The sequence below is a fragment of the Myotis brandtii genome, unplaced genomic scaffold (assembly GCF_000412655.1).
Source record: "Myotis brandtii unplaced genomic scaffold, ASM41265v1 scaffold744, whole genome shotgun sequence".
In the NCBI taxonomy this organism is placed as follows: domain Eukaryota; kingdom Metazoa; phylum Chordata; class Mammalia; order Chiroptera; family Vespertilionidae; genus Myotis; species Myotis brandtii.
Window position 1 is genome coordinate 1,725,275 of NW_005370965.1, and position 19,309 is coordinate 1,744,583.

Consider the following 19,309-nt stretch of genomic DNA (forward strand, 5'->3'; position numbering starts at 1 on the left):
ACTCCATGAGATGTTGAAAGGTGATGCGAGGAATCTGACACCATGGCTGATGAATAGCACTGTCCAGTTCTGTGAGATTTGATGGTTGTGGAACCAGCTGCCTGATGGCTCTTTTAACTTCGTCCCACAAATGCTCAATTGGATTGAGATCTGGTGATTGTGGGGGCCACCTAAGCAAGGTAAAGTCTCCCTCATGTTCTTGAAAGCACTCCTGCACAGTACGAGCACTGTGGCATGGCGCATTGTCTTGTTGGAAGAAGACATCTCCATTGGGATATGCCAACAACATGATAGGATGAACCTGATCAGCAATGATACTTAGGTATGTTGTGCTATTCAGACATTTATAATGATCTGGCCCTCTAGCAACTTCAGCGCGAAATTATAGCTAATTTGCCTACAAACATCAGGTGGTCATAATAATCTGGCCACTCAGTGTATATATAGAATAGAAATAGAGATCATAAAATTGTGGGTCAGAGGAAAAAGTCCTTAAAGATTCTACAATATATTTAACCACATGTTAAAGGTTAGGGACTGGGAAACCAAAAGATTCTTGTTTTGAGAAATAAAACTGCCCAATATTTACACATGTGAGTAATTTAATACTGAAACACTTAAAGGGTAATTTTCTGAACAGCTATATGGAAAAAAAAATCAATTCAATGAAATAATCTCTATCAGCCATTGTTTTTTCTTTTTGCCTAAAATTTTTCCACTCTAAAAACCTAATACAACATTTTAACAGTAATGACCAGATATAAAATTATTTAAGGGTCAAACAGGTCTCTGAGAGGATGGAAGAGTAAAAAGTATCGAAGAGCCATAGAACTGAGAAGACCTAAGCACAAGCCCCATTTTTTTTTTTAAAAAAAGATGAGCCCAGCTAGTGTGGTTCAGTGGTTGAGCATCAACCCATGAACCAGGAGATCACAGTTCAATTTCCAGTCAGGGCACATGCCTGAGCTGTGGGCTCAATCCCCAGTGGGGGGATGGGGAGCAGGGGGCATGCAGGAGGCATATCAATGATTCTCTCATCATTATGTTTCTATCCCTCGCTCCCTTTCCCTTCCTCTCTCTGAAATAAATAAAAACATATTAACCTTCATTTCTTATTAAGATTTAGTTTAGGTCCTTTTCTTCCTTGCCCAGATTATTATAACAAATTTCCATTGATACCAGAATGATGTTTCTAGAATGCAAACCTCATCATATTATTTATCTGCATGAAATCATCCAATAGCTCCCAGATTTTTAATAAGGTTAATCAGAGTAATCTATAAAGCCTTTTCATATTTTTATATTTTGCCCTCTCCCTCACCATTCCCTCTCAATTGATTTACCTAAGGTTACAAAGTTAGTAAGAAGAATTGATTTTTAAAATTTCCACCAACACATTCTACTCAACAGGTGATGATTCAATTTAAGGGGGAAATATCTTATTTAAAAAAAAAGTATTTTATTGATTTTTTACAGAGAGGAAGGGAAAGGGATAGAGTTAGAAACATTGATGAGAGAGAAACATCAATCAGCTGCCTCCTGCATACCCCCTACTGGGGATATGCCCGCAACCAAGGTATATGCCCTTGACCAGAATCGAACCTGGGACCCTTCAGTCTGCAGGCCAATGCTCTATCCACTGAGCCAAACCAGTTAGGGCGAAATATGTACTGATGGGATACTAACTCATCCTTAAAATTTCATGAAAATATTTGTGAGTAGATAGTGAACAGAATGCGAAGATACACTATAAAACTGAGGTCTCACAAACATACCTTTAAGTCCTTGTTAAGGCCAATGACACAGGTAGGGGTATAAGCCAATGACAGGAAGTGTGAAAGAGGAAACCAGAACCAGAACTGGGTAAAGACAAGGACACCAACCACAGAAGGCATATGGGTATGTCCAGTCCTAGACTGTAAGGAGATTGTGACATTATGACCACCTGTAGAAAGAGAAACCATTAACATGAATTTAGGAGGGCAATAATAAAGATTTTTAAGTACTGTAGTAGGGAAGCATTTGGTGATTATTTTAAGAGTACAGTTTATAAAATCTAATATGGAGTTGCTGGAATTAGCCAGTGAGCTATCTAGGGTCTTTAAGACTGAAAGTGCTATATTTTAACTGAACTCAGGGTAAAACTAGACTTTCTTTCTATAGAGATAGGCATTTTTGGTTGCTAGAATTTGTCTAAAACATAATTTTTCCTCCAAATTTTTTCAATTTCAACTTGTTTAAAACTAATATATACTAAGACAATTAAAAAAAACAACAACAACCAACACTAATTGAACACTTTAGTAAATGACAGGCTCTGTTCTAATTGCTTTACATGTATTTTTAATTCTCACATACTATGAGGTAGACTTTACAAGACAAGAAAACAGATATAGAGAAAGGGAAATACCTTCTCAAGGTCATATGGCTAGTACTGTAAAGGCAAAGGGATTCAAATCCTCATAGTATGCACTCTGCTAAATTATTTCTATGAATAATTTACCCCAGACTCAATTTCTACCACATCATACAGTTATTTTATTAGGCTTAGTGCAAACCGATAAATATATCTGGAAGACTTAAAAACATTTACCTGCATCCAATATTCCCTGGGCCAGAATAGCACCAAACTTGGCCATGACATCATCATGTTTATCATTGATGACTTTGGAATACAGTTGTCTAAACTGACTCACCTGAAGGAACAAGAGAAAGAATTATAGACTAATTCTACTCATTTGCTGTGTCATTTTAGAGCAGGAAAAAACAATTTGCTCAATTGGTAATGAAATTTGAGTCCTGAATTTCACAATATTCAAAGAGAGGAATATGGACCATATTTGAAGGCAACATAGTTCTATGGTTGAAATTATGGTGTTATGACTTTTCTGGTGTGGGAGCACCAGTTCTGTTTTCAGTCCTCATTCCACAGTCAATGACTCAGGCTCAAAGGAATGTTGAATACAACAGTAAGGCTTTCATTGCACTGTGAATTACAGCTATTCTGCTTACCATCAACCTTACAGATTTCTTAACAGGCATGGTCCTTCCGGTCTACCCTAAAGTAAACTACCCTTCAGTGAAGTTGTGTGAGGTATATTTTGGATTAAGTATATTCACACATACAGCAAAGGTTCATTATGCATAAACACTAATTTTTTGAGGACATGTCACAATAATTACTCTTATGAAAAGGAACACAGTAAAATCAAACATGTGCTGACTCATTTAGGATGGGATTACTGGTAATTTTGTTTGCTTCTTTATTCTTTTCTGCGTTTTCTAAACTTAATATATGACTTTTATAATTAGAAAATAATACTCATAAAATTATGTTCTTAATGTATTTGTGATTCCTTTAAAACGATTTGGATAACAATAAGTGAACTATTTTAGACTTCTTCCACATCTTACAGTTCTCTGTTTTCTCACCAGTGCTTTTCAAATGATAGGTACCCAGGAAGAATTCTGCTTGTTCAAGAAGAACATGATGATGGAGCTCCCCAAATTTGCCCAAAGCAGAATATACTGAATTTGAGCTTCCTAATGTGATGACTTTATATGCATGAAATAGTCTTTCAGATCTCTTCCCTTCTTCATTCATCTTGGCCTGGCAGGCCACATTGTGATAGTGCAGAGTAATATAGAATCAGACAATGCTGGCTTATAAATAACTCTGCTCTAATAAGCTGTTTGGGTAAGTACTTAGCTTTTCTGAGTCTGTTTTTCCTCATCGCTACAGACATCACAGCATCTACCTTACATGGCTGTTATAGGATTATATGAAAAAAAAGAAAAGATGTATAAAAGGCATTTTATAGTTCAATAAGCATGGCTCTTACCATACAGAGGCAGAATCCTACCAGTCCTTCTATTATCTCTGTAACCTAAATACAGCTAAAAAATTATATTCCTTAAACATGGTTCTCGTTATTATTCATAGGCAGCAACAGAATGTGATGAAAAACAATGAACTAACTACCACTACCAAGCACATAAGCATTAGTAAGCTACTCCTTTCTCTGGGTCTTACTTTTTCTAACTATAAAACCCAGCATGATTAGATCATCACAAAAGTCCCTTCTAGTTTTAAAAAGTCTAAGTTTTGATGCTTCTATTCTGGTTCAGCAGGTCAAATTCCTTTGATTCTGAACTTCTTTCATTTTTTTTCTTTCTTTTTGTTTCCTTTTCTGTGAACTTCTTTTAGATGAACACTTATGTTACCTTATATAGGATGGAAATTTTATGTTGTAAAGAATGTTATAAAATATTTTAAGAACTTATAAAAAGGAATACTGGACAAAGCACAGTATGTACATTATAAGGAAGAATTTAAATATAGCCGAAACCGGTTTGGCTCAGTGGACAGAGCGTTGGCCTGCGGACTGAAGGGTCCCAGGTTCGATTCCGGTCAAGGGCATGTACCTTGGTTGTGGGCACATTCCCAGTGGGAGATGTGCAGGAGGCAGCTGATCGATATTTCTCTCTCATGGATGTTTCTAACTCTCTATCTCTCTCCCTTCCTCTCTGTAAAAAAATCAATAAAATATATTTTTAAAAAAAAATAAATAAATATAAAATTACACCTAAAACAATAGGAAAACTTCTGGTGAACTGAAAGATGGATTTAAAAAAAATCAATGCAAATACATAATGGGCTATCTAATTAATATTAAGTATACTACTTTAAAAAACTAGTATTTAATCACTTAAAATTTTTTCTTCACATTTTACTACTTATGTAGCAGTAGTTTAATCTCATTATTATGATTCCTCATAAATTATTATTATTTTTGTAGGTTAGGATAATATCTTAAATTTGGAAGTCAACTTCAAGATCATCTGGTGTACTCCCTCTATTTTACAAATGTGAAAGCTAAAGTAAAATAGGTGAAATTACTGGCTTACTTGTGATCACAAACACCTAACTGCAATTAGGGCTAGGATCAGGATTTTCCAACTCAATAATTTCATTATTATGAATAGTATGCCCCCCCCCCCCATATAAGAAAGAGTTTGTAGGAAAAGAATCACATTAATTTCCCATCTTATCTATAATAATAAAAGTGTAATATGCTAGTTACACTGGACGTCCTTCTGGACACCTTCTGGATGAAGCTGTGGTGGTGGGGGCTGAGGCAGCGGCAGCCGCCAAGGCGGTGGGGGCTGAGCCCCTGGCACGAATTTCATGCATCAGGCCTCTAGTATTATAATCTCACAGAAAAGAGACAGTTAAATCTACCTTCTCCAAATTAATGAATTTTTAGTATTCACCCTGTTTTAAACTCTAAACCTTATACTACTGGAGGGAAAACACTCTTAGATGTCAGAGAAAAAATAAAGAATGGGAAGAAGGGAATGAAGTTTCTTGGGAGTCATTTTTGCTGGTACTCATCACCTGGCTATATCTCGTCTTTTCTATTTTTTTTCTATTTTCCTGAATATAGAACTATAGCTGCCCATGAGGGATCAGTTTGGGAGTTTTTTCCTTTATTTTCTTTTCTCTTTCTATTACATCTGCTGTTATAACTTAAACTACAGGTCTCTAATTCCTTCGAAGAATACTTGAGGCCAGATGAATTTTGGAATTCAGAATTTAGAAAGCTAACATGGTACATGCACTATATATTAAGCAATACTCAGAGTATAGTGTGGAGGCAATGTCCCATAATAAAACAAATTAATGTTTCTGAAGCAGCAAAATGCTTGAATATTAACACTAAACAGAATAAAGGTTACAAATGAGTTCATATTGATTGGGTCAGGTTTTACAGCCAAATGAGTCCTTAAAAACTAAAAAACCTCTTAGTTTTTAGAGCTTTTTGAATTGTAGATAAAGAGCTATGCACTTTTAAAATTTCTCTGTGGCTAGTTTCCAAATCTCTTTCTTTAGTTCTGACTCTTTTGCTATGCTCTCATCTTTAAGTCCAGCAGACTTACTATCATATCAAACTCAACACACCTAAAATAAAAATTCTTTATTCTTCTTTCAAGATATTTCTGTCAGTGCTTTCATGATTTCCCCATTATCAATATCCCAAATAATAATTTCAGCTCCTTCTCAATTTTATTAATATGTTGCTCATGGTAGTTGCTTGTAGCCCTTTCTTTATATTACTACCTACACTGTTAGAGTTCAAGTCCCTATCTTAAGGCAACAGTATACTATAGATTACTATTTACAAATGTGTTATGCTGTAAAATATTAGCATATAAAATTAAAATTTCAAGATTATAATTTCATCATATAAAAAAGTTCACACATTTCTCTACAGAAATATTTCTAGGTTACCATGATAGCTCACAAAAGCCTAATCTACCCAAACTGGGGTTTATTTTAGAACCTTAAAAGCTTATCAAGCTTGACCAAATATAATCCTACTTCAAGAAAGGGTATCTTCTCAGTGGTGGGTGAAGTTTCCTTATAGCAGACCAGAGGACAGATGATATTAGGCGAGGAGGAGCACGAGATCCATTCTTATACATTAGTATTTTTATCTGATTCTATATACACATTCAAATAACTGCTAAAGATAGATTCCATGTCACAAGAAAAAACAAAAGTCAGATCCGTCATAAAAAGCAGAGTTGGGTTCCTGGGAGAAAACAGCTCCAAGGACCTATTCCTGTTTATGTCCAAAGGACATTATTCTAGTTAAATAGTTCTGAGCCTCTGATCAAAGGGCTTCCTAAATTGAGTTTGTAATCACCCAGGATGTATGCATGTTGCTGGGTATATGTTTGTGAGACTGAGCAAGCAAAAAACTGGCAGAGGAAAAGCAAAGATGTACTGGAGTTACTTCAACTAGAACTACAATGTAGAGCTAAGTGTTAAGATGGCATTCTGTAAAAGAATGTGACCTGTATCCTGATTACATAAAAGTATTTCCTTTGGAAATGTCAATTATAAATCTCACAAAATATCTGAAATATGTTCCTTCTGAATTCTTTTGAGGAGGGGCTATAGTTTTGATGAAATTAACACTTAATTTTATATTTCAAGGTGTTTCCACTTTATTGCATGTACTGGTTTACAACCTTGTAACTAGGACTTTGTAGCCTTTAAAACTTCTATTCAAGCTTGTTAACAGCTTTTTCTTTTCAGCAAAATGTTACATACCACTCCAAATGAACTGTCAATGTTGTCTTATTAGCAATTATCAGATAGAAATGATAGAAACTATAGTCCACAAAGCTTTTTATCACATGTTAATAGCAGAAAACAATGAGAGAGAATTTTAATGTCTCCACTCCCCAGGATATTTTTTCATTGCTTTTCAGAGTGGAAGGGAGGGAGGCAGGGGAAGAGAGACAGAAGAGAAACATTGATGTAAGAGAGATAGACAGATTGGTTGCCTTCCACATGCACCCCCATGGGGCTAGGGATCGATCCTGCAATCCAGGACGGGGAATCAAACCTTTCAGTGCAAGGGCTAATGCTCTAACCACTGAGTCCCATTGGCCAGAGCAAAGAACATTTGATTTTTATACTGCATACACAGTTTTGTTTTTGTAGTCTGTGGGGGTACAAACTTGACTTTCCCCACTGAGTTTATATTAATGGCAAGGACAATTAGCTGTTACTGTATTTCAACATTCTTAATCAATACCCAAGATTGTGATACAACCTGAGGATGGAAGTGTACCCCATGTATTTACATGAGCTAATAAGACTTGGCTCAACAATATTTTATAGAATGATTTAAAAATACTAATTATTTAAACTGCTGAATTTTTGTACTTTTTCTAAAAATGAAAAAGTTTTATTTATTAGAATAAATAGTTGAATGTTTTCTCAAACTACAGTCTCCCCTACCCAATCCCTCCCTATTCCAAAGGACTCTGCCATTATTGGTACAGAGCTTATGATTATGAAATCCTACAGCAGATGCCCTGGCTGGTTTGGCTCAGTGGAGAGAGCTTTAGCCCTTGGACTGAAGGGTCCAGGGTTCAATTCCGGTCAAGGGCATGTACCTCGGTTGCAGACTCAATCCCTGGCCCTGGTCATGCCACATGCCATAGGCAACCAATTGATGTGTTTCTTTCACATTGATCTTTCTCTCTCTCCCCCATCCCTTCTACTTTCTCTAAAATAAATAAATAAATAAATGGAAAAATATCCTTGGGTGAGGATTAACCAAAACAAATAAACAAATAAACAAAAAACATCCTACAGTAGAAATGGGAAGATGGTAAACATCTTGTTCACAATACAAATAATGTGCAACTGACATGTGAGGTCAAAGTGAATAAATATCTGTATATTACCATTAGGGGAAGTATATTCCATGGCCTAAACTTTCTTCTTCTAGTGCTATATTACTCAATTGGATAACCTCCAACTGATAAAGATCAGCAGAAGGTCAAAAGCAAAAATAAAAAATGCAAAAGCTATTCATAACTGCTATATTTAAAAGAAAAACCAGAAAGAAATGTGGCCTGTGTGAAAAAATGTTTATGCTCTAGAAGACAATGATTAAAACAGATGAGAAGACTGATTCTATCTGCAATAATGTAATTTTTGGATGTCTTGAAATTTTGACAAAGAGAGAAGCACTGAAAAGGAAACAAAAATGATAGTAACTGCTCAGGATGTGAAACCTATTAAATAAAGTTCCATAAAATAAGAATGAATAATCAAGGAGTTCTGGAAATTTTTCTCTTTTATCCCCATCCCTCATATTAACCTATTTTGCTGAAAAGAATGATGCTGGTTTAACGCAGTGGATAGGGCACCAGCCTGCAGACTGAAGGGTCCTGGGTTTGATTCTGGTCAAGAGCACATGCTGGGATTGCGGGCTCCATCCCCGGTAGGGGGCGTGCAGGAGGCAGCCAATCAATGTTTCTCTTTCATCAATGATGTCTCTATCTCTCCCTCGCCCTTCCTCTCTGAAATCAATAAAAATATATTTAAAAAAAAAAAAGAAAAAAAAGAATGATGCTGAACATCTGCTTGATAGGGCAAAAGACAATATACTAATGTTTTTTTTTTTTCTCTGTTGTCAATTTTTTGACTGCTTCTCATATGAGAGCAGGATTAATATGAGGCTGTTAACTGCCCTAATTTTAAATTAAGAATGAAAAGATCTGAAATTATTGCACTAGCTATCACATCTATTTAATATATATCAAACATGGTAATTTTTAGCACATGTAAATAAGACCTATGCATTTTCTATTTCTCAACAAAATGGGCTTCAGAGGGACCACATGGACTGCTTAATATGAACAGCAGTCACTGTGCACTGACATCTGGCACATAAAGTGAGAGGCATTAGCTATTGACTGAGGGACTAGCGGGGGATGGTAGGGAAGAAGGAAGGTGGGAGGGAAATAGAGAGGGAAAGAGGATGAGAGAGACAAAGGGAAGAGCAGGCAAAGCTGCACTGAAAGGCTATTATTATACTTCCACCTACATAGAAGAGCAACATATTCAGGGGTGTTTCTTTGGACAGATGTGGGTCAAGAGGGAAAAGATAGCTGTCCTGAAGTCATCTGAAATCCTGTCCAGGAGATTACACAAGAGGGCAATGTCATTTCTAAACTGAAATTGTATGTACTGCCTGAGTTTACATCCTGCATCAGAGGAACAAGTTATCTCACTGAATAGATTTTAAAAGGACAGTAAAGGAGACAAAAATTAAAGTTGACTTTTATGATTTCGTGAACTCGAGTTCTATTTTTCAAGTATGGTTATATAGTTGAATTAACAAAGTGACCATAAATCTGTAAGAAATGCATTTAAAGAGTATTATATATTTAAAAGTTTTCCCATTCTCCTATCTCTTGGCTTTCTATGAGTTAAGTGTTCACCACATTTGAGGTAAAAATGTCCTCAAAAGGAGGTAAGTTCCTAAAGGAAAGCTTGAACCAGCTGTATTCTAGAGTCTCGTTTTGTTTGCTCACCTTTGGACAAGTGATTTCAGTCTGCTGGATCATGATGAGAGCTGAAGCTATGAGAGCTCCTTGCCTCACATAGTTCACAGGGTCATTTGTCATTGGTTCTAGCAAATTAATTGCTTCCTGAAAGCATTAAAAAACAACAACCCTTAAATAAAGTTCATATAGTTGGGTTTACAAATTAGTTACTGCATTCTAAGTTAACTATCTTCATCTGACATTGTAAGAACAAGTTAATTTAAGACAAACTGGATGCACAGTTCAGAACAGAGTATGCTTTAAGTTTCAATATAACTGATGGTATGTGAAAAGGAAGCTTGTAGAACATGACTGCTCCTGTTTTGAGGTAAAAGAGGTCAAAAACAAAGAGAAAATGATTAATGTTTGATAAAGCACCCATTATTTCCTAGGCACAGTGGTAGGTATTTTATGGACGTTATCCTAGATAATCCTCTTAAACCTAAAAATAAAACAAAAACAAAATAACAATAGCAACACCAAATAATCTTTATAAACAAAGAAACTGAGAGTTAGAAATGTTAAGTAATTTGCCCAAAGTCACATAAGTAGCAAATTGAGGTCAGTCTGACTCCAAAACCTGTATTAAGTATCCAACTTCCTTCAAATACCAGGGTATGGCAATGTCTTAGATAATTTTACAAGATGGGGTGGGAACAGGTGGAGGAGGTTAATGGGGGGACATCTGTAATACTTGCAACAATAAAGATAAAGTAAAACACAATCAACTAAAAAAAAAAAAAAACCCCACTAAATCAAAACAAAAAACAAAGATAAACTTCTAAAACAAAAAAGAGTTTACTTGCTAGTAGCATGGTAAAAAATTTAAAAATAGGACTAGAATGGATTTCATGGTTACACTTCACAAGACCACATATAATGAATGGGACTTTCCAAACTGTTTACCAGGATTTCCTCAATATCATATCCTTCGGAATGTGATCAATACTATGAAAAAAGGATTTCTTGATTAAATATGCGTGGGAGTTCCTGCATACCTCCTGTTACAGATTCAAATGTATATATCATATCAAAGGTTCTAGGAATGTACAAAAGCTCCAGGCACATAAAGTGATGTGGGATGTTAAAGAAACCACTGGAACTTTTGTTTTTCCCAGTATTTGTCCATAGTAATGTTACTAAGAACTCTTTTCCTCATATAGTAACTTCTATTAACACCCTGTAGAACATTAACACCCTTTGTTAAGTGCCACTTTTTAACATCCCTTATAAGGTTCTTAGGTATAAACCTGGAGGAAAAGAGAAAAGGGATTTACAAGATTATCAAATTTATTTCTTAATACGTATGCAATTTCTCAAATATTATTTCTTCCAAGGTCAAGGAAAGAAAGAATAAATTGAATTTTTTTTTTTGGAAAATGACGTTAGATTTCTTTAGATGTGGATTTAAAGTTATATGCCACTTAAGGTTGGGGATACATTCTGAGAAATGCGCAGTTAGGTGATTTCATCATTGTGTGAACATCATAAAGAGCACTTACATTAAAGAGCAGATGGTATAGCCTGCTACTCTAATTGTATGTGCTGTACTTTTATATGACTGGCAGTGCAGTAGATTTGTTTATACCAGTGTCACCACGAACACAAGAGTAATGTGTGGCACACTTACTGATGGCAGTTACGACATCACTAGGTGATAGGAATTTTTCAGCTTCATTTTAATGTTAAGGACCCAAATATCAGTATATGATGCACGACTGTATTTATTTGTTTTTAAAAATGAGAGTTAGCGTCAACCCATGAGCCACAGTTTGATTCCCAGTCAGGTCACATGCTCCAGTTGTGGGTTTGATCTCCAACAAGGGGTGTGCGGGAGGAAGACCATCAATTATTCTCTCTTGTCACTGATGTTTCTATCTCCCTCTCACTTCCTCTCTCTGAAATCAATTAAAAAATATATATATTAAAAAAGGAGAGCTATTAACAATATTACACATACCAGATGTTTTCTTTCTCCCACTTCATTAAAAACTGTAATGACAGTGTGCAGAGTTTTTCAAACTCATATATTGTCAATATAGTTTATGAAGTAGTCATGATAAAAATATAACCAAATTTCCAACTTGCAAGTTAAAAGACACTAACTTGGCTTTTGAGGTCTCCTATATAATAAAAGGCTAATATGCAAATCAACCAAATGGCAGAACGACTGGTCGCTATGACATGCACTGACCACCAGGGGGCAGACGCTCAATGCAGGAGCTGCCCCCTGGTGGTCAGTGCGCTCCCACAGAGGGAGCACCATTCAGCCAGAAGCCGGGCTCATGGCTGGTGAGCACAAAGGCGGTGGTGGGAGCCTCTCCCACCTCTGTGTCTGTGGCACTACTAAGGATGTCTGACCGACAGCTCCCGGACTGTGAGAGGGTGCAGGCCGGGCTGAGGGGACCCCCCCCCCCCCCCCCGCACGGTTTTCATGCACCAGGCCTCTAGTGTGATATAACATCAAAGATATATTTTAGCATAAACAGATGTTTCAGGTTTTTAAGAAACAAAACCAAAGCACCAAATTTCAGACATGTATTGATATGAAGATCATACAAACTAGAAGTAAAGCAGACTTGTATAAAATTTTTTAATTGAATTAACATATCAGATGCTGTGTCTCAAAGAAGATTTGCTCCAAGATATTAAGTTTAAAATAATCTGGAAAGAAAACAAAAGTCTAATTTACATTTAACTTATGAGGCTTGACATAAATGTCTATTAAAGACCTGAGGGGGGAAATACTTAGTAAGACATTTAACTTATATGAAGGCCAATTTCTATAAACTGCACTTTATATAACCAATGACATTTCTAATAAAATTGAAGATTCATCTATATATATATATAAAAGCCAAGCAACTGGAATGACCAGAACAACTGGTCGCTATGATGCACACTGCAGCTGACCAACCTCCCAGGGCCCCTCCCCACAGCCGCCCTCACCCACCCATGCACGAATTCGTGCACTGGGCCTCTAGTTCTCATATAAAAATTTCTCACCCAAAAGAAATGAAAACATTTAAAAAAAATTAAACTCCGTGAGGGCAGAGACCATGTCCAACTTGTTCACCATCAAATCCTTAAATGATCTTCCCTCTATCATTCATGTGACAAATATTTACTGAAAGTCTACTATGTGCCAGGTCTGACTTTAGATTCTAGCAGTGAACACACTGTTCCCAGGAACTTGACATTTCAGTGGAGAGGAGTCAGACAATCAATAAAATAGGTGTAAAAATATGTTAGGTGGTGATAAGTGCTATGAAGAAAAATAAAGCAGGGTAAGGAGAGAGAATTGAGGATACTGGAAAGGGATGTTGCCATAAATTTTTACACAATTCCTGCTACATGTAGTAAAAATGCCTATTTTAATCCCTAGCTTCAATTATGCTTTATATGGTTAGAAGAAGTTATTATTATCTAAAAATAATACACTTCTTAGAGAAAAAGTAAAGCAAATTACAATTTAATTACTGAAGTCAATCAATAAATGAATAGCTATACTTTGTTTTATTTTAGTTTGAACAATAGATGGTAAAAAACTGACTTCTTCCCTCTGATGTAAAGACTCTGGTAGTATAATCAATCTCTCTCTCTCTCTCTCTCTCTCTCTCTCACACACACACACACACACACACACACACACACACACACACCTGCCAACCCTATTAAAAGAAAGTTCACTAAGCTATGGGCATGTGTGTTATAAAAGATAAAATTTGATATGTTATTGCTGTGAAAAAAAGAACAAAACACAACACTTGTTATTTAAGCAATGACAATGCATTTCTTTATGAATCTCATGAATTGTGTTTTCAAATCATCAACTTGCCTAACCTAACTCTGTCACTTTGGAGGGCTTAACAAATATCAGGTTAAGTTCATGAGGAGAAAATAGGCAAATAGCAATAAAATAATTTGTTTAAACCAAATCAACCCCAATAAATTTAATAAAAATTAAAACAACAAGAACAACAAAAAATCAAACCAAAGGAATAAAACTGAATTGGTGGCCTCATACGAGAACCTTGATTTCCACAATACTAATTCTGCAAATTAGACATGTAAAATAACCAAAGTCAACAGCATTTTTCCCATTACAGCCACCTGTATAATGTGGTAGTTTGTTCTTAAATGGCTTTGAGCCATCCAGAACAGTAAAGTAATGAAGTTCTGGGAAGCTTTGTGAGGCAAGTCTTACAGATCACACCACTCTTGTATTTTTACAGCTGTTACATAAACCTTTCTGTGAAGGAAAACAGTCTGGCGCCAGGAAAGAACTGATCCCATTGCTGTTGGGCTTTACCTTGTTTCCTGTACCAGCACAGCAGATGCCCAGGGCCATGGCAGCTCCATAACGCACATGAGGATTATAACTCTCTGACAACAATGAAACAACGCTGGGGCACTGTTCAGGGGTCCTGATAAGAAACAGAGGAAGTGAAGACAGTGTTATACATAACACATTTTAAATCAAGATGGGAGAATTTTAACCATTTTTTTTAAAGTTATGAGAAACAATAGCTATATTTAACACAGAAATTAAAGAATTAAAAATCTACAGAATTAGAATTATTGATATTAGAAATCTATCTTCAATATCCAGAGAATATATGCAAAGAAAGAGGAATGTATCAGTGATTCCTCAACCACAATTCCGCCTCACAGAATTAGTCATTCCTGGTGCCTCCTCCATAATCGGGACTAACCATGGGGACCTGAGGGGCACACACTTCTTGCTCTACACCCATATTCTTATATTTCCTGCTTACTCTCTGTGTCTTGTTTCAGAAGACGTCATTTATAGAGATTCTAGGATGTTTCCAAAACTGCATGAAAGATTTAAATCCCCCAGCATTATCCTGGCTGAATATTAAACTAATAAATAAGCTTTGATAATGAGGAAATTCTGATTTTTCTGTCTTTTATGTTGATAAGAAGTAGAGAAATTGTTCTTTTGTCATCTTCGTATGTTTGCAAAAAAGAAACAGGACAACCTTGACTAATGAAGTCTCTGACCTCTAAACGACTCTTGTTATAGTGGTACCCTTGAGGGGTAGCAGGACAGGGGTAGTAACTAGAAGAAGAGAGTGTAAGGAGAGTTTATGGCAGGCTGGTAATGATCTTGAATTATGTACTAGTTATAAAGGTGTATTCAGCTGTGAAAATTCATCAAGTTGTAGGGCAATGATTATGAACACGTTTTCAGAAGTACATCACACTTCAATAAAGTTTGTTAAAAAAATACTATCCACATTTACATTTCAATAACATTTTAAACAAAGACTATCCCATTGTGAATGAAAGCAGTTATCACCTATAGACCAATTCAAAGCTATAATTCAATGCTGGAATTGTTCTCTAGCCTCAAACTCCAGCTATTAGTAAATTCAAATTTCAAATGGAGCAGAGCCAAGGTTATGAGAACTGTCTATAAAAGTGGAATTTTGCTATAAGGGAAGGTTGGATTATTTCCCCCTATAATAGAGTCCATTAACCTTTCTTAAAAATGTTCTCAGTTTGACAAAGTTTCCTAGTATGAATAACTTGGAAATAATAATAACGGCAACAATATGGAATATACTAACAAGATCTGGGTTCTAGTCCTAGCTTTGTTAATTTTTTAAAACATGACATCAGGCAAGTCAATTACATTTTCCTTTCTGTAATTAGAGATAATTTTTTTCTCCTATTCTGCAGGAATAATATAAAAAACAAATGGGCAAATAACTAAAAATATGGTAATAGCATATGAACATTGAGATAAATAGTAAGTTATATAAGAGGAAGCCATGGAGTAAAAAACCCATATTTAAGTTCCTGTTTTGTCTACAAATAGTTGGGATAATTTAGATTAAGGTTCAATTAACCAAATACTTTGGGGTCCCTTTCCCCTGCAAAAAGGAATGGGAGTAGAAGTTCTATAAGGTCTGCTCCACTTAACAAAAATTCTATGGCTTCAATGAGAAATGTTCCTATGAAATAAAAATGAAATTTAAAGTGATATTACACCAAAAAGACTGTTGGACAGTTATTCTGCAACTGTAGTTGACAGCACCAGCATTTAACTTTTATTTAACTCCTATTAGGCTAGGAACTTAAAGCTCTGTCCATGGTTTGATACCCAAATTCTCGGACAAACAAGATTGCACATGTCTCAAGGGCCAAGAGCTGAGAGTGTCTTCTATATTTCCATAAATTATTAGCACAGTGCTAGGCACTAAAAATAAAATAATTTTTATTTTATTACTTAGTAAAAGACAAAGGGAGCCAAATTAAATTTATATTTAGAGACTTAACCAACAAGTATTTTCTACTAGCTTCAAAGCTTAATGGTTAACCACTGGGAAAAATAATCAAGCCCTTCAGTGTTCCTCTTCTCCCTTAATTTTATAATTCAGCTAGATATTAAAAGAAGGTAGAGTTAACAAGTCCCTGTCAGTGTTACTTGATAAGGGCTGAGTGTCTCTGAATTTTATGTGCTTTGAAGTTCCCAGTAGGGAGAGCAAATATAGGTCTAGGGAAGGCTGCTTTTAAAAAGTACAATACACACTGGAACAGGTAACTAAGTTCTGATTTGTAATTTCAATAAAATTTCTTGGCTTGTAGCTAATAGTCATCTTGCCAACGTTACTATTTGTACAAACCTTCCACAGAGTAGGAATTGTGCAAGGGCATATGCACATGTCATTGCCACATCATCCGACCATAAACTGCACATACGAATTCCATTCTTTCAACATACTGGCTATTAACTACCATTTTTTAATTGAATATTTCCTGCAACCTCAATGTTAAATCATATTAATAAATCAAGATGCTATCAAGAATATGGTGTCTTTGCTCAACTGGTGTGGCTCAACAGTTGAGCATCGCCCCAGGAACCAAGAGGTCACCGGTTTGATTCCCAGTCAGGACACTTGCACAGGTTGCGGGCTCAAGCCCCAGTAGGGGCTATGCAGGAAGCAGCTGATCAATGATGTTTCTCTCTCATAGATGTTTCTATCTCTTTACCCCTCTCCCTTCCTAACTCTTAAAAAAAAAAAAAATGGTGCCTTTTTCTAATTTATCTTCTCCAGGGGAGCAAAAAGTACAGCAATATACATATATAGGCAGAAACACTGTTCTAAGAACCTGGGGTCCATCACAATGGGAATTTGGTGTGGCCATAAATCTCTGGTAGTCCCTTGGTAAAATTATGAATTTATAATTTTCATTAGGCAAGTACCACATGATTAACACAATGGTACAGGAATTAAGATTATCCTCTTCACCACCCCTGTCCTGGTTGGTGTGGCTCAGTTGGTTGAACATCATCCCATGCACTGAGAGGTACCAATTTGATTCCCGGTCAGGGCAGGAGGCAGCAGATAGATGGTTCTCTCTCTCTCCCACTCTAAAATCAACAACAGACTCCAAATAATCTGAGCAGCACCCTAAATTTCTAAGTACCTACTGAATATCATTAACTAAATACATTACAAACACCTCAATCGACATACAGAAAAAGGAATAAGGAATATGCCTCCCTTAAATTGCTTCTCCCACCATGATCATTCATCTATATACCCAAGAAACTCACACCTTCAATCATTTTAATCCCTCACTCCCCACATCTAATCTGCTACCAAGTCAAGTGAAACCCTTAAATCTTGTTTCTGTTTCCATTGCAGGTTTCAGACCCAGATCATCTCTTACTGGAAATAATACAGTGATTTCTTAAATTATCCTTCCTCCTCTTTTCCTCCTTGCCTTCAGCTGTGGTAGAGAGAACATGGGCTTGGAATTAGAAAGACCCAGATGTGAATGCTAGTGCAGACATTTATTAACAGAGTGGCAATCACTACATCTCTCTGAACCTTAACTGCTTTATCCATTAAATGATATCTGCTCTAGTTAATGCATGCTGGCGAGAGCTGGTGGTGTGGTATCTATAGAACAAAAGCCTAAGCGACCTTTACAGCAGAACCAGAACAACTGGTCGCTATGATGCACACTGACCACCAGGGGGCAGATGCTCAACGCAGGAGCTGCCCCCTGGTGGTCAGTGTGCTCCCATAGTGGGAGCGCCACTCAGCCAGAAGCTGGGCTCACGGCTGGACTAAGGAGCAGTGAGCCGAGCAGTAAGGAGCAGCGAGCAGGCGGGCAGTAAGGAGCCCGGACTGCGAGAGGGTGCAGGCCAGGCTGAGGGACACCCCCCCCCGCCCCCCCAAGGGCACGAATTTCGTGCACCGGGCCTCTAGTAGTATAACACTATACTATAATTACTGAAATCTAGACATATAACTGAACTTGTCTTTGGGTCAGAACCAGAATTTGGTTACTAGTATGCTATAGTTTGGACTCTTATTTTGGCATACAGAACACTTAGCCCCTTGTTTTTTAAGCAAGGACAGAATATTACAGGGGAAACAGATTCACAGCAAAGTGCTTATCATAAATGCATCTTAAAACTACATTTTACTAGTACTTTATGATCCTCACTTGTTAAAAATTATACTTAGAATAGGGCATTGACAACTTCATGAGATTTAGGAAAAAGAATGTTGCCTGGAACACAAACACTGGGAGCTTTACCTAGTTGATTACCATAAAGACTAAAATAGGTTGTGAGGGCTATAAACTCAAAAGCACATAAAAAATTCTTGTAGATTTCTCAGTCGAATAACAGTTCCAACTCTGAAACAATCTTCAGGAAAGTGTTAAGGAAGGACACATTCTTTAACAAATTAGCTTAGACATTTAATCTCCTCAAAAGTACAAACCATAATATTCTTTGTTTACTTCCATTTTCAGCAGGTAGCTCTTAAAGGACAATAGAATCTTTCTAAGCAATGATCAGAATGCAAACATTTACTTGCATGTACTAGTATATATGAAACTTTAAAAAAGTAATGGTTAATAAATGAATAGAAGATAAAATCATGTCATCATCATTTTGCAACTTGGAATGAATTAATGGATCTCAATGATCAATGACTACAAACTTCATAAAACAAGAAACAATTAGACCTTATTGTACATTGTTAGCCCTACCTCTCCAAAGAGAGAGGAGAGAGAAATTGAACCAACTATCAATTTAAAGAAAATACAGAAGACCAACATACACATATTATACATAAGGTTGCAATCAGCAAAATCCATACTGTGGGAAATGACAGTAATGATGATGTGGTTTCTTCAACAAACTGCAAGGAGTGGGGAAGAGAGAGGGGCAAGGAAAGGCAAGAGAAGGAAAGATACCTATAAAATAAAATAAAAAAAATACACCAAGTCTTTAATTTCATTAGACGCTCTGTCAGTCACCCTAATAAAAGGGAAATATGCAAATTAACCGTCACTCCATCACAAAGATGGCGGTGCCCAGTCCTCTCAGCTGCTGGAA

General features: G+C 36.4%; 1 protein-coding gene across 2 annotated transcripts in view; it reads right to left on the reverse strand.

The window, feature by feature from the left end:
• Positions 1-19,309, reverse strand: part of PSMD1 (proteasome 26S subunit, non-ATPase 1) — a 95,714-nt gene that overhangs the window by 15,499 nt on the left and 60,906 nt on the right. The window contains exons 17-20 of one of the 2 annotated variants that reach the window (XM_005882970.2): positions 14,231-14,345; positions 9,907-10,023; positions 2,594-2,696; positions 1,776-1,945 (exon numbers count right to left, since the gene is read on the reverse strand). In XM_005882970.2, the coding sequence (XP_005883032.1) occupies positions 1,776-1,945; positions 2,594-2,696; positions 9,907-10,023; positions 14,231-14,345 (505 nt within the window). The remainder of the gene's footprint in view (positions 1-1,775; positions 1,946-2,593; positions 2,697-9,906; positions 10,024-14,230; positions 14,346-19,309) is intronic. The other variant, XM_005882971.2, reaches the window with a different exon arrangement.